The sequence below is a fragment of the Grus americana genome, chromosome 3 (genome assembly GCF_028858705.1).
Source record: "Grus americana isolate bGruAme1 chromosome 3, bGruAme1.mat, whole genome shotgun sequence".
Classification (NCBI taxonomy): Eukaryota; Metazoa; Chordata; class Aves; order Gruiformes; family Gruidae; genus Grus; species Grus americana.
The window spans coordinates 41,481,548-41,495,302 of record NC_072854.1 but is presented as its reverse complement, the minus strand read 5'-3'; the positions used below and the strand labels follow the sequence as shown (position 1 = coordinate 41,495,302).

The window sequence follows — 13,755 nt, the reverse complement described above, 5'->3', positions numbered from 1 at the left end:
AAACGATGTGGAAGCTTGGTAGACTGTAGTGTCATTTGTATTGCATTTAAATGAGATTCCATGAGGGTAATCTATGAATGAGCTCTAGCTGAGAAGTGTTTTCTGTATAGCTCGTGCAGCATTTATCATTTTTATGTACGCATAGTTTTTGTGTACCACTTATCTGCCCTCAGTCAAATTGTTATGTAGGAAAGCCTTTTCACCTCTCTATATGTAGAAAACAATTGTAAGTACTACTTACGATTGTCTGAAACAGTTATACATATATTAGACTTTTTTGCATAAAAATAAAAAGCATGTGCATCAGTATTACAAATGTATTTACTATCAGTCTCTGAACCCTGAATAGTAACTTACAGTAGTATCTCTCCATTTCTTGTGAAAGGTTTACAGGACGATGCTGTCACAAAGTTTTCTTTAAAAAAAAAAAAAAAAAAGGACTATGTCAGTAAGATATTTTATAATAAAACAGCTTATCTGGTATCCTAAATGCCATGGTGATAGACACAGTGGTATGCTACATAAAATTGAAATTAAACTACAAACATGTTAAATGAGAAAAGTACAGCTAATGCTTCATTCAGATGTGTTCATTTTGTGTTTTTAATTGCTTCATTGTCTGCATCAGTAATTCACAGAGGCTATTTAGTCGTTAGTGTGAATTGGCAATTTTGAGATCCCTACTATTATTTGGACATGGGAAACTGGAGCTTAGCATATTCATCAGGTTCATCAGGTTTCCATATTAAACAACCTACTGCAATAATCTAAAATAGGTGGTAATTTTGAGGGTGCGTAGTTATCAGGGAAATCAACATTTGATCCTTCTTTAATTCCGTGGAGTGTGATAGCCACAGAAACCTTATTGATGTCCTAGGTATTATTAGTAGAATTTACTATGTACATCTATCAGAAAAGAACAAATGAGTCTTAAATACATTGTAATATCTTCAGAGAAGACAGGTTTGTTAGAAAGAAATGAATTTTCAAAATTTAGTAAAGAAATAGATTAGCCTATTCAATTAATTGTAGAACTAAAATTATGCAAGACTTGGGAAAAAATTAAGTGACAGTACATCAGTTATACCAAATTGCATTGATTTATTTATTAATATATTTAAGTATAGCTTTATTGAAAATTTTTCATTCTGTTCATTTTAATGAAAGGTTAATATTTACAAATATAGAATTTCAACATTTATTTCATATCTTAATAACTATTATAATAATCTTTCTTTGAAAGCTGTTCTGCTGCTTGTATGGATGTTTTAGCTAAATTGTGACCAGGAGGATACAGAAAAGTTTGTTTACCTCAACCAATTTCTGATGAGGATCTACAGAAGTACCAGAATCACATTTTACTTTCTTGCTTCTGATAGTGTACATATTGGAAATCTAAGTTGAAGAATTACAGTTATCTACTTCTATCTTGCAGTTTTTGGAAACATTATGATAAAATGTGGAAAACGTAATATTTTAACAGGCATGAAAAATGCATTCTGGAAGAAATTTTCACACTGTTCGTATAAACGAATGATGAATTTTCATCCCCTTTTTGGTGTGAGAAGAGATAGAAAAGTCTGCTGAAACTAATGCTAAGTTTTGACATACATATGTTTGTATATTTAAAAAAACCAAATCAGAAAACAATGAAGAAAGCAAGCACAATGTAATTATGACAAAAGACTTCAGATTAATCTTGATGGATTTCTGTAGCTCTGGACCTCACTGCCTTGAGTTTTCATTAAAAACCTTGAAATGCTATCCATATAAGCAATCTTCTAGCCAAAGCATAAGAGACATCTGTGACTAGCGTAGCTCCACTCAGTTTATCGTATCTCCCCATATGCACCATACCATATATAGGTTATCCTTTCTAGTGTGAAAATCCCCTTCCCCCTCCCTCCCTTCATTGCAAACATCCTTCTTCCCCGCATTCCATTCTCCTTTACACCCACCCTGCGGTGCGGCCGCCCTCGCCCAGCCGCCATGGCACTGCCTGCCTCCGCCTCCGTGCCCAGCCCTTGTAAGCCCCTATGCCACTCAAAAATGAAGGATTGCCACAGTGACTCTTTTCTTTTTTTAACTATTTGACTGACGCGTTAAAGCTGATCAGAAGTCTTTTTATTAAACGTGTTTTTCCTGAAAATTACCACTGTGTCAATAGAAAATGATTCTGTTGTGACTATGTGTTTTAATCAGGAAGGTTCTTCCCATTCAGAATGGAATTTTTGTTAGGATGGAGGAAAACACTGGACTTGATAATAATGAATATACCAAAGTTTTGGGATGCTTACCTGAAAGGGTAGACCAAGACTTTCATCTCCCTGCTTAACTGCTGGTCTGTGTTAATTTAACCTTGTTGCATGTTTTATGTATATGTTGTGTACCGTTAGAAGAATTTTTTGTGTGCTTTGTATGGCTGATGATTACTATTTTTATGTTGTTGAGACACTTAAGGCATTTTCCAGTATTGCTTTTACCGATGTTAGCAGCAGCAGGCAGTACTAGTGCTTTGCAGATGATTTTACTATTCAACTGGCCCTTTTCCATCAACAGTTTAGATAGGAAAATATGCTAAGCCAAAGGTTTTTCGTCATTGAATCAGCTGTTGGCTTGGTTTGGTGTTGAGAACATGTGTTTAAGTCTGATTTTTCACAGATTTCTCTAGTGCTTGGTGACCTTAGACTGGACCTCACTCCAAGTGACATGAGCAGCAGTGGTGCAATCCTCTGTACAGTTAACTGCTACACTTCCACTTTTTTCCATCCATGTACTGTGATGCTCTATTCATTTTTCTACATACGTTTTTTTTCCACTGAATTGTTTCTTCTTCCTTTCCATTTCCCTATACATGCATTTTGAAACATTGCATTTTGCTGTCTGTCCAGCACTACTGCTCTTGCCTAAACAGGCAGATGTAACACAGAAACAGATGTGCAAACTCTGAACCACAGCCATAAAAACTTTTGGGGGCTTGAAGGAACACAGCGAACCTGTTATTTACACTGGATGGAGTCTTTACAAAATTGTATATTTTATACAGATACTGAGAAACATATTTGGCATAATCACTCAAGAACTGCAGGTTGGGATCAGATACCTAGTAAGGTATCTATGTCCTTGCCTCTGTATCTTTTATTGGGTTGGTTGTTTTGGAACATCATTCCTTCACACTGCTATTGTAATATCAAAACTACCTCTTTTAAACCCTTTTTTTTTCTTTTTTTTTCTTTTTTTCCTTAATAACTGTTGCTGGGTCTTCAGAACTCTTACAGTTTACTTTGAAATGGAAAAAAAACCTAATATATTAAAGAAAACCGTGTACTGTATTGAAGAGTTGAGAAGCAAGGTCAGAATGTACGTGCCCACATGTGTGCAAGCAAAGTGTGATAATTTGGGGGATCTGATATTATACAGATGAATCATTCTGTCCATGAAATTGGTCACAGATAGTTGGGTTTTTTTCTCCGCTTTTGCAGTGAGATAAAATCAACAGATGAGTAGACGGGGCTAGTAACAATGTTTTCTTTAAATTGGCTTGCCCCTTTAAATTAAACTCGAGGGCACGATTATTTCTCAGGGCACACAGCTTTTCAAGACTACAGGTCTTTGAGAAATGGAAGCTAAGAAGCTAACAATGCCACGTGGGTTTGGCCACCTGGCAAAGATGGTTTGAGAGTAACCTGGTAACAGGACCGTTGAGCGTACTGTGATACCTGGAGGAAGCAAGGATGAGAGGATAACCGCGAAAGGGTAGCAGAAACTGATTGCTAAAGAGCAGTCACTGGCTTACCTGTCAGGGGGCCTGGCGTCCAGGAGGCCTAAAGCATCTCACTCAACACACGCTGATACGCTGTAATCTAACAGCTGTTCAATTTTGGGAACTTCCCTTGGACTTCGCAGTGCTTTTTAGAGATGCTTCAGATACAAATCCTTCATTTCTGTGTCTAGTAATTTTGTCTAAATAATGTTATCAAGGAAATGTTTTGGGGTTTTTTTTTCTGTTGACGGATCAAAACAAGCTGGTAGAGCAAGCAATCTAGTACAGCATTGAGAAGTTACTGTAACTGGAGTACTTCTCAGGTGCCCTTTACCATGAGCTGTAGATGCTCAACAAATCTCTTTTTGCTGAAAGGACTTACACGCTGTTAAAAGTGCTTGCTCTGTCTTCTGACCTTGCACATCAGCAGAGTGTGTTTATCACTCATATCTGAGGACACTGACAGTAAGCTGTAAGCTTGGCAACTTAAACCTTGCTTAATGTCAACAAATACTCCAACACAAGCTTTTTTAAGAAGTCTGATGCCATTATCCTGATAATATCATCCATTGAATTGTTTCTACAATAGTTTATTGCCCTGTTTCTGGCTACGACCATAAAACACTAAATGGTTGATAAAAATTCCAGGAGAAATGTAATGCAGTTGAAATAATGTATATTTCAGTGTGTAGAATCTTGTTACTCTTTGGATTGTTACTTGACTGAAATCCCGTCTTTTAAAAATTGAATTAAGTTAGTATATTTGAAAATTAGAGTTGTAAAGACACACAGTTTCCAGGTAATGGGTATTTGAGTGCTTCTTTTGAAAAATAGGGACATTTAATTAATAATTTCACAATAAATACACTCTATTGAAAATAGTTGTATTTTAATAGCATCTTTTCTTTTTACTTATTTTTTTTCCTGCAAAACTCACTGGAGTCTATAGTCCTAAGTCCTTTACTGTGTTAATTTTATGTCAGTGAGGGAGTATACGAAATATAAGAATATGTATTATAAATAATAATTCTCAAGAAGCAGCTCAGTAGAATAATGAAGTCTTACATTTTTGTGCTTTGATAAACAAAAGAATTGGAGGAAGCAAGCTTTATATAAAGGAACTTCCTACCAGGTTATTTTTTTAGCTCTTAATTTGCTTTGTGAGGGAGAATGTACTCATTTTCTAATTGCTTTGCTTTAGTTGATTGGTTCTTTTTGATTAAACACTTTTTTCATGTTTTCTGAAGGTGAATCACATAACCTCTGAGTTAACATAAGAACCATAAGAAGACTGTAGATTAATACGCCACAGTCTAGTGCAGTTACTAAGTTGCATTCCTTTAGATGAATGTAGTTCCACTCATTGATTAAACATTGGAAACAAGCTTTATTTCTTCCTGATGTTATGGAACTGCTAGATTTCCCTGAATGGCGGTGTGAAAGTTAGACATAGTGTTGCGCTTTTATATAAAGATCTTGAACACATTGTTCAGCACTGCTTTTTATTATGCTGCATAGCCAAATTATATCCATTTTCATACAGTAAAGATGGAGTAGAAATGGGGATGAAATTATCCCCAAAGTGCATGTAAAGTTTATCAAACTATCTGGAAAGCTTTCAGGGTAAAAACTTGGGGAGGAGGGGATTTGGGAGGATTACAGGTTCAGGTTTCTTCACATTTATTTTTCTTTCTAGTAATTTTTTTTTTTTTAAATGAACCTTTCAAAAAAATCTTCTATTAACTTTTCTTGTCATTTTTACTTTGTTTTCTTTTATGATTTCAGGAGAGTAGAAACAGCAGTAGATCATCTAGTCCTAGTGTGAGAATGATCACTACCTCGGGACCAACCTCTGAAAAGCCAACTCGTAATCCATGGACACCTGATGATGCAGGTAACACATTGGTCATTAGTTACGTTTTTGCCTGTAAAAAAAATAAAATATTTATTTGATTATGGTGTGGGGTTTGTGCCTAGACATTAATAAAATTAAGCAGTGAAAGTTACAATCCATTTTAGTTCAGCTTAAATTAAGTCATTACATTAGTGCTTTGTTTTGCACACTGGCTTTAAGAACTCTTTATATAGATTATATTAAGTTACGTAAATTTGTAAGCATTGCGCTTGTAAGAAAGTACCGTACATACACAGGGACAGTAGTATTTAATACAGATCTTTTAGGACCAGGTTTTGATTGTAGTGTGGTTTTGGAGAATTAGGGGAATAGAGACATCTTAAAACATTTTAGTCTTGTGCATTTGTAATATGAATGCACAGTTAAAGCTTTCATTGCTCTGACTTCTGGAATGAAATGCTATGTAGGTGAGTATTGGCTGGAATTCTGGTTTTTATCTGTGTTGTAATTTTGCTTATGCAGAATGTACATGTGCACACAATCCTTACTGGTTTTAAATGAACTAACATAAGTGTGTCTGCAGAAGTGTTGTAAATACTTCCACTTGTAGCATCACTGTTCTTTTGTTATGAAATAGGATTAAAAATGAACATAATTTAATAGTTGAATTAAATTTTAAAAGTCATAATACCTTCCATTATGAAAAGAACCAGTACTGGACTGCATGAAATCAGTGGATCCCCACAAATTCATTTTTAGAATATAAATAAGAATTACATTTTTGTTACCAAAATGTACATGTTGAATCTTAAACTTAGTCTCAGGCTGGTACCTCATCGTGCCTCAAATTCTAAAATCTTTTTTTTGTGATCCATTTTGTCTTTGGCTGATCAGACTCTCATTCTTCTCCTGTAACCAGCTGCAAAATGGAAACTCACATGTGGACTGGCTCTTGCACAACCATATATATATATACACACACACACATATATATGTATGTGTGTATATATATGCACACTTGTATTTTACCAAATATAAGGTGAATCTGTATGCAAGATGTACACTTTTCTGCCCTGCCCCCCCCCCCCCCATTTTAGTGGGAGGAGGAGGGCAACATACTCTTGTATTTTGCTTCTGTGCTTTCTTTTTTCTGTCCGTTGTCACTTTGCCTGATCACACTCTGCCTTGCCACTCAGCATTTCCCAAAGCCCTTGCCCACTGCCACAGACCACCCTGTGCCCTCTTCTGTGCAGCGTGGGTCCTGAGTCGCTTTAGGCAGTGAGTGAGCACTTATGGGAATTGCTGCCTCACACAGAAGCAAGCTTTTACCAAATCAGTAGCTCGTTGAGAACTAAAAGTTGCTGATAGTATGCCAGTGCAAAGGCAGTTTGTCCCAAGTCTTTGGCCGTAAATGCAGCACAGCACTAGAGCAAAAGTCAGGTCCGTTTTCTGGCCCATGCAAATCCCTCACCTTATACTCGGGTAAATACAGAATGTACCACATGTATATTTTTTATGTATTTTCTTATATTAGGTTTATGCAGTCCATGAACAAAGAATTGTTTGAATGTCTAAAGAGAGAAATAATTTTAGTTTTCTGTAAAAGAGGGTACGTTTTTAAGTTAATGGGGGAAAATGATAAAATGAGGATGCAGCCGAATCTGGTCAATCACAGGAAAAGTTGCAGTTTTGTGACACAGTGCTGAAATGCTCAGGAATGTAATCTGAAGTATTTTGCATGCATTGATATATTTGAAACGATATTGCAATAATTCCTTTGCTGTAGCAGTATTCCATATATGGCAATAGTCCAATATAGGGAAGGACTTTTTATATTGTTCTCATTTAAGATACAAGATACTGTGGTGATTAAGTCTCTGGTTTTAGGGTTGTTTTCTTTTTCTTTCTTTCTTTTTTTACCACCTTCCAGTTTCCTTACAAGCATACACTTAACCACTTTTTCTCCATTCCCACTCTCTTATTTCTGTTTCCTTTTGAAGCTGCTCTTGGAGATAGCATAGTCTTTGAGGGCAACACCTTAGTTTCTCTACCACGACTACTCTGTGGCAGGTGCTTTTGGGGTATGGGTAAGCAGCCCCTTTTTTTTCCCACCTACCCTCCTCCATATAATCCTCTAGTAGCAATAATGCAGCTATAAAATCAGTAGTTTCTCCATGTGTCTTTACTCCTATGTCTCTTACAGCTTAACAGTAACCTTGTGATCCCCAGATTTTGGGCTACCAAAAGATAGGGTCTGTAAGAATTCAGAAACATGTTAAATCTGGAATGAAAGCACTAGAGAATTCAGAGCAGCCAGGCCCAGGAGACAGATTGATTATTGGGTTCCTTGCTACCCACAAAGTATCTCTACAGAGCAGAGAAGATGCCCTAGAGCATGTTGTGAGGAAGATACTTGCAGACCTCACTGGGAGCAGGTTTCAAAACTGAGCAGGAGGTTGTGCTTATTTTATTTTGGCAGAGCTGGTTTGCACAGCTTCTAATTTTAAAATCATTAGATGCATGGGCTGGCTGGCTGATCCTTCATAAACAAGAATGAAATGGCAATTTTTTTATAAATAATGTGATTGCAAACTGTACCAAAATAATATTTTTTAAAATCTGTATGCTGTTACATGGCTTCTAGAAGTGTAGGATGATAACCTTAATCTCTGTTTCTTCTTGGTGTGATAGACCATACTTTTGAAGTTCTTAACTTCATCAGAAAAACAAAATGATTCATCTGCCTTGGGATTGGAACGCTGCTATTTCCATTTGCCTTTCCACATTCAGATTGTGTATTGTGAAATGATTTAGAATTCTTGTTTTTGTCCTATAAGAATAGAATTAACTCTGAAAATATGTTAAAATTTTCTTGGCATTGTTACAGAGACCAATGGGTCAGATAACTCCATCCCAATGGCATATCTTACATTAGATCATCAGTTACAGGTAATAAATACATGCTTTATTAGATTCTTTATCTTGCATTTCATTCTAATGTGTGAATTTTGGGCTGCAAAATATAGTGCCGCGTATTTACCTGTGTTTATATTCTGTCTAACTTTTTGACCAAGGCTAAAAAAATATGTTATGTAATCTGAGATTGGTTGACTCAGATTTGACCAAGCTATTAAAAACAAGCCCTGGGAAACCTGATCCCCAAAACCAAATGTAAGCAGGGTTTGACTGTCAAAATAAGATATTATTTGCTTGAGTGTTACTGAATTAAATTGTTATATTCACTTTATTTGTTGTGCTACTTTGATTTTTTGCGACAGAGAGAATATCACATTAATAACTGCAGATTTGAGGTTTGAGTCAACTTTGACATCAGTGCAGTAACATTTTCCAGGGCATGGTTTAACACTTATTTTTAAAAGCTTACTGGTTTTTAAAAGACGTTATAAATACACTGCAGGGACATTCTAACACACTATATACTAAAATATCAGTTCATTAGTTTTTAACATGTCTGATTTATTTTCAGCCTCTAGCACCATGCCCAAACTCCAAAGAATCTATGGCTGTGTTTGAACAGCACTGCAAAATGGCACAAGAATATATGAAAGTTCAGACAGAAATCGCATTGCTGTTGCAGAGGAAGTAAGTGAAATGTGTTTAACCCTTTCTGTTCTTCTGTATGTTTCTTTTACATGAAGTCTGTTATCCGTGACTATTATTTCTGGCTTTATGAAGTAACATTTCATAAGGCGTAATTATTTTCCAGCCTTAATCTCAAAAATGCTGAGTCTCTCAGTACAGGTGAGAGATTTAGAGCAAGTAATTGAAAGTTTTAATCAGTAGCAAGACTCTTCTTCTGGACAAGTCCTGCTTAAAAGTGTGTGGCACGTCTGTGTATGTAACATACTAGTAATGTTTGTATCATCTCAAAGGAAACACTTGGACTGTTGAGGAACCTTGGAATTTTATTTCCAACGCTGTCCAGTAAAAGACTTTCAATTGAAATTTGTAGACAATCACTTGGGTAATGGATTGTAGAATTTTGAGTAATATGTCAGTGTTACTCATTTTGCAGTTAGTTTTATCTTATATCTGCCTTTTGTCAGTCATCACACTTACAACAGTATTATCAACACACATCTTGTGGTTTTCTACCAGGGGGTTAGGTCCTAATACTTAAAAGCCATTATGTACTTTCTTACCCTTGTGCACTAGAAATAAACCCTTTCCTCTTACATTGCGTACACATATAAGTGAAGCAACTGCACATATTGTTGGAGTAGGGCCAAGGTTATCGCTGATTCAGAACTTCAGTTTGTGATACGTTCTGTTGTGTTCTGCTTCTCGTCGTTTCTGTTTCCTGCCGCTGGGGAGCTGTTCTGACTGGCCACGTATACTCCCAGGCCAGACCAAGTAACCAGCGTGTTACCCACTAGTGTCTGAGCCACGGCAGGCAAGCGGTTGTTAATGAGGAGCTGACCTTGGTGTTTGTGGAATAGCTAATGAGAAAAATGTCTGTATAAACCTCTTGTACACTAGAGGTAGCATACAGAACAGGGAAAAACAGCTACTGTAAAATGGACCTCCTATCTAGTCACTTTTGGCTTAGCATCCTGAGGACAATTTTTTTTCAAGTGCAACCAGAATTTTAGACTTCATGAGGAGCTACTGAAGCTAGCGTGAAGATCTTAATTTTTGTTTTATTTCTGTTGTTCCTAAGGGTCAATAAATTACATAAAAATATGTTTCTGTTTCAAAACTGTTAATTCTGTACCTTTAGATTCCTACTTTATCTTTTTTCCTGGGAAGTCTGCATACACATTTCTCCCAAACTGTTTTTTCTTAGAACACAATTGCCCATAGGTGTTAAAACAAAAAATAGCATTGTGATTGATGAATTGCGTGCTGGTTAAGGTAGTTATTAGTTCAACCTTTATAGAATGATTAAGTTTTCTTTAACTGTAATTACAAACCATATGGCAACAATTAATTAACATGAACTTTCTCCTCTACTATTTTGTTGCTAAAATATTGCTGGCAGCTTGCCTTCTTGTCACCTCATAAACAAATAGTAAAACAAACTGCTATATCAGTTTTGCAGGATAATTTATAGCAAGTTTATCAGTGTGTTTGTTCCTCTGAAATTGTTGCTGAAAAACATATTGAACACTTACGGCATAAATTAAGTGAAATGACAATTACAAAAAAAATTTGCTTGATTCTGCTTTTCCACTGTTTTAAAAAGTTCAAGCAAACAGCACTTCACTAGAAAGTTACCAAAATTATTGCAATTTTGTCTTTTAAGTTGCCTTTTGAGTTTTTTAATGTACGTATAGTTAAGACAAATTAAAGTTGAATATATTTATGAAATTCTGTGTGGATCCTTAGATGTTTTACTGTGACCTGTAGAACTATGTCTGAAAGACATTATGTAAAGGACAGTTTTAGAGATTGAGGCTATGGCTTGCAGCTATTTTAAATTTTAAACATGGATTTGATTTGGAAGATAATTTTTTCCCTGGACTACAGTAAAGAACAAGATTTTTTTTGTCAACTTTTTTTTTTTTTTACACAAAACATCGCCAGCCGTGGGTTCAGACTGATAATCAAATAACGATTTGAAACATATGAAGTAATCTACACACAAATAAAGTAGATTATAAATGACAATTACTTTTTATTTATTTATTTATTTTAGACAAGAACTAATAGCAGAACTGGACCAGGATGAAAAAGACCAGCAAAACACATCCCGTCTGGTACAAGAACATAAAAAGCTGTTAGATGAAAACAAAAGTCTTTCAACTTACTATCAGCAATGCAAAAAACAATTAGAGGTCATCAGAAATCAGCAACAGAAACGGCCAGGCACATCATGATTTCCTGGGACCTTTCAAATGAAAAATATGCACAGAAAAGACTGATATTTTTTTTTTATTGTTATTATTATCCCTTATTATGACAACTCATGAGTGTTAGCTTCTTGGTGTGATCTGTATTTGTCTGCTACACTTAACATCATTTAATTTTCTTTTTCCTATGGTGGACATCCAGTTCAACAGGTTAATTGAATAAGGTGAGAAAACAGTGGCTTGAATTAATCAACAGCCCTCAATTTAAGGCAAGAACAGTGGCTGTATGCATGCTCCTTGTGTGAAGGCTAGCCTAACAAGTGTTAAAGTGGCTGCTAAATTGTAAGATCTTGTTTTTAGTTTTTTTGGTGTTACCTCGATAAGAGCAAAACAAAAACTTTCCTGTTTAAGAATGGTTTTGTTCCAGTGTCTCATCTCAAACTATTATGACGATTATGTTCAGGTCTTAAACATGCACCAAGCTGCAGAGGTGATGTTGGCTGACCAGAGTAATTCATGATGCATTAGTGATGCCTTTTACCTGTAGACATAGTGTATTTTTTCCACATGCAAAATGGTAGGCAAACTGATGCCAGCATCCTTGGTTCAGTGCTTGATAGCCCTGCATTTTGACTAATATATTTCTTGTAATCTTGCATTCATAAAATATTTGAAGTAAAAGGCTGTATTTTCTTTACTTTCTTGGGGGGGATGACATGACATGAATGATCATTTAGTTACTGGGCAAAAGTTATGAAGGTGATTCACTGGGCAAAGTTGGTCCCTTCTGTAAAAGAGAGAAAGAATCAAAATGTGTGAAAATGTGTTTAAATTCCTTAAGGCTTTTGTCCCTGTAGCATCTTTGGAAGGAAATGCAGAAAGCAAATTAATACAAAACTTCAAATACTTGCTCCCTTTATACCACTGCTTGGATTATTTTTTTTCTTCCAACGTACTTGCTGAAAAGCATTTACCATAAATGTAAATAAGTTTGGTTTAGATAGTGAGACAAGGGTTTGGGGAAACGAATTTATTTTAAATAGCAAATTATGAAATGGAGTTGAGTATGCAAATAGCTGAAGCTATTAAGAAAATGAGGGAAATGGCTTAGATCTCCATCAGGAATCTCAGTTATTCCACTCATTTGAACATAGTTCAAAGGAAGTCCATCACAGAATGCCTGCTGCCTTTGTGACTGAAGAATTGCATTTAATGAACTCAAGCAGAATATGTAATGATCAGTGTCGTTATTTACATGGGAGAAAATAACTACTTGTTTACATTGCAGATTGATTATTTGGATTATGAATTAACTTTTAACTGGTACAAAAATGAGGCACTTCTAAATATAATGAGAAATTATTCCTTACATAAGCTCTTCGTGTACTTAGTCATTGGCAGGGTTTTAATAACACTCTTTTGCAAAAGGAAAATAGAAAATTGAACTTTAGCTGCTGAGCCCTCAAAATACGAGAAGGAATCTGAAATTTGACTTAACGCTTTTTTCAGAACTTGGAAACACATTGAAGGTAAAAACCTCACAGTGTTTTCCCCTTCCTGCCTACCTGATAAAAAACGTTAATACTATTGTGCTTATCTGTGAACAACAAAGATGACGAACAGTTTACTGAACAGTGTCATCCTGTCTTGAAAAAACATCTATTGCTGGCAAACCTTTGGGAGTTAGAAACCCTTCCCTCATTTTATTTAAATAAAGGAAGGGTTATCATTCCCAAAACTTTAGCAGATAATTTGATTACTTAGCTGAAACTGATATTGGGATCAACTTAAGGGCACACATATTTATAGCAAAATGTAATTGGCAGAGAAAATAACTGTAGTATTAGGAATAGCACAAGTTATTCGAAGAATTGCTGTTCACATACATCTGTCCGTCTACCAAAATGGACACTCAGTGATCAGCAGCTTACTTAACATATGCTGAAGCATGAAGTAGAGCAGCATAAATACTAATGCTCAACTTCAGATGCAAGGTTGATAATTACATACACAAAATCCTTTCCCAGGATGGTTTTTACAGTTTGCCTTGTCATAAAACAGATAGATATGCTTAAGGTAAATAGGTATTGTATATGAAAAGTCACTTCATGGCAAAGTTTGAATAATGAAAGTGAATGCAATGCTAACTTAATGGTACATAATACAAAAGTCTGTTGTAACAGTCGCTTATGACTTTTTGGGTTTACGTTAAAAAGGGTCTCAGATTGTAAAATAAGTACTTTGCTACCGTGCACTGTTGAACTCGGCTCCATTCAATAGTTAGGTTGTATTGCTCTTGTGATTTTTCAAAGGGGAATTTGGAG

At 35.6% G+C, this 13,755-nt stretch overlaps 1 protein-coding gene across 7 annotated transcripts in view; it reads left to right on the top strand.

Moving 5' to 3' along the window:
- Positions 1 to 12,348, top strand: part of MAP3K7 (mitogen-activated protein kinase kinase kinase 7) — a 45,925-nt gene extending 33,577 nt beyond the window's left edge. For 6 of the 7 annotated variants that reach the window (XM_054820241.1, XM_054820240.1, XM_054820239.1 and 3 more), the window contains 4 exons: positions 5,549 to 5,657; positions 8,506 to 8,567; positions 9,106 to 9,221; positions 11,278 to 12,348. In XM_054820241.1, the coding sequence (XP_054676216.1) occupies positions 5,549 to 5,657; positions 8,506 to 8,567; positions 9,106 to 9,221; positions 11,278 to 11,458 (468 nt within the window). In that variant the 3' untranslated portion in view covers positions 11,459 to 12,348. Of the gene's footprint in view, positions 1 to 5,548; positions 5,658 to 7,618; positions 7,706 to 8,505; positions 8,568 to 9,105; positions 9,222 to 11,277 lie in introns of all 7 variants that reach the window. The other variant, XM_054820245.1, reaches the window with a different exon arrangement.
- Positions 12,349 to 13,755: the final 1,407 nt, after the last annotated feature.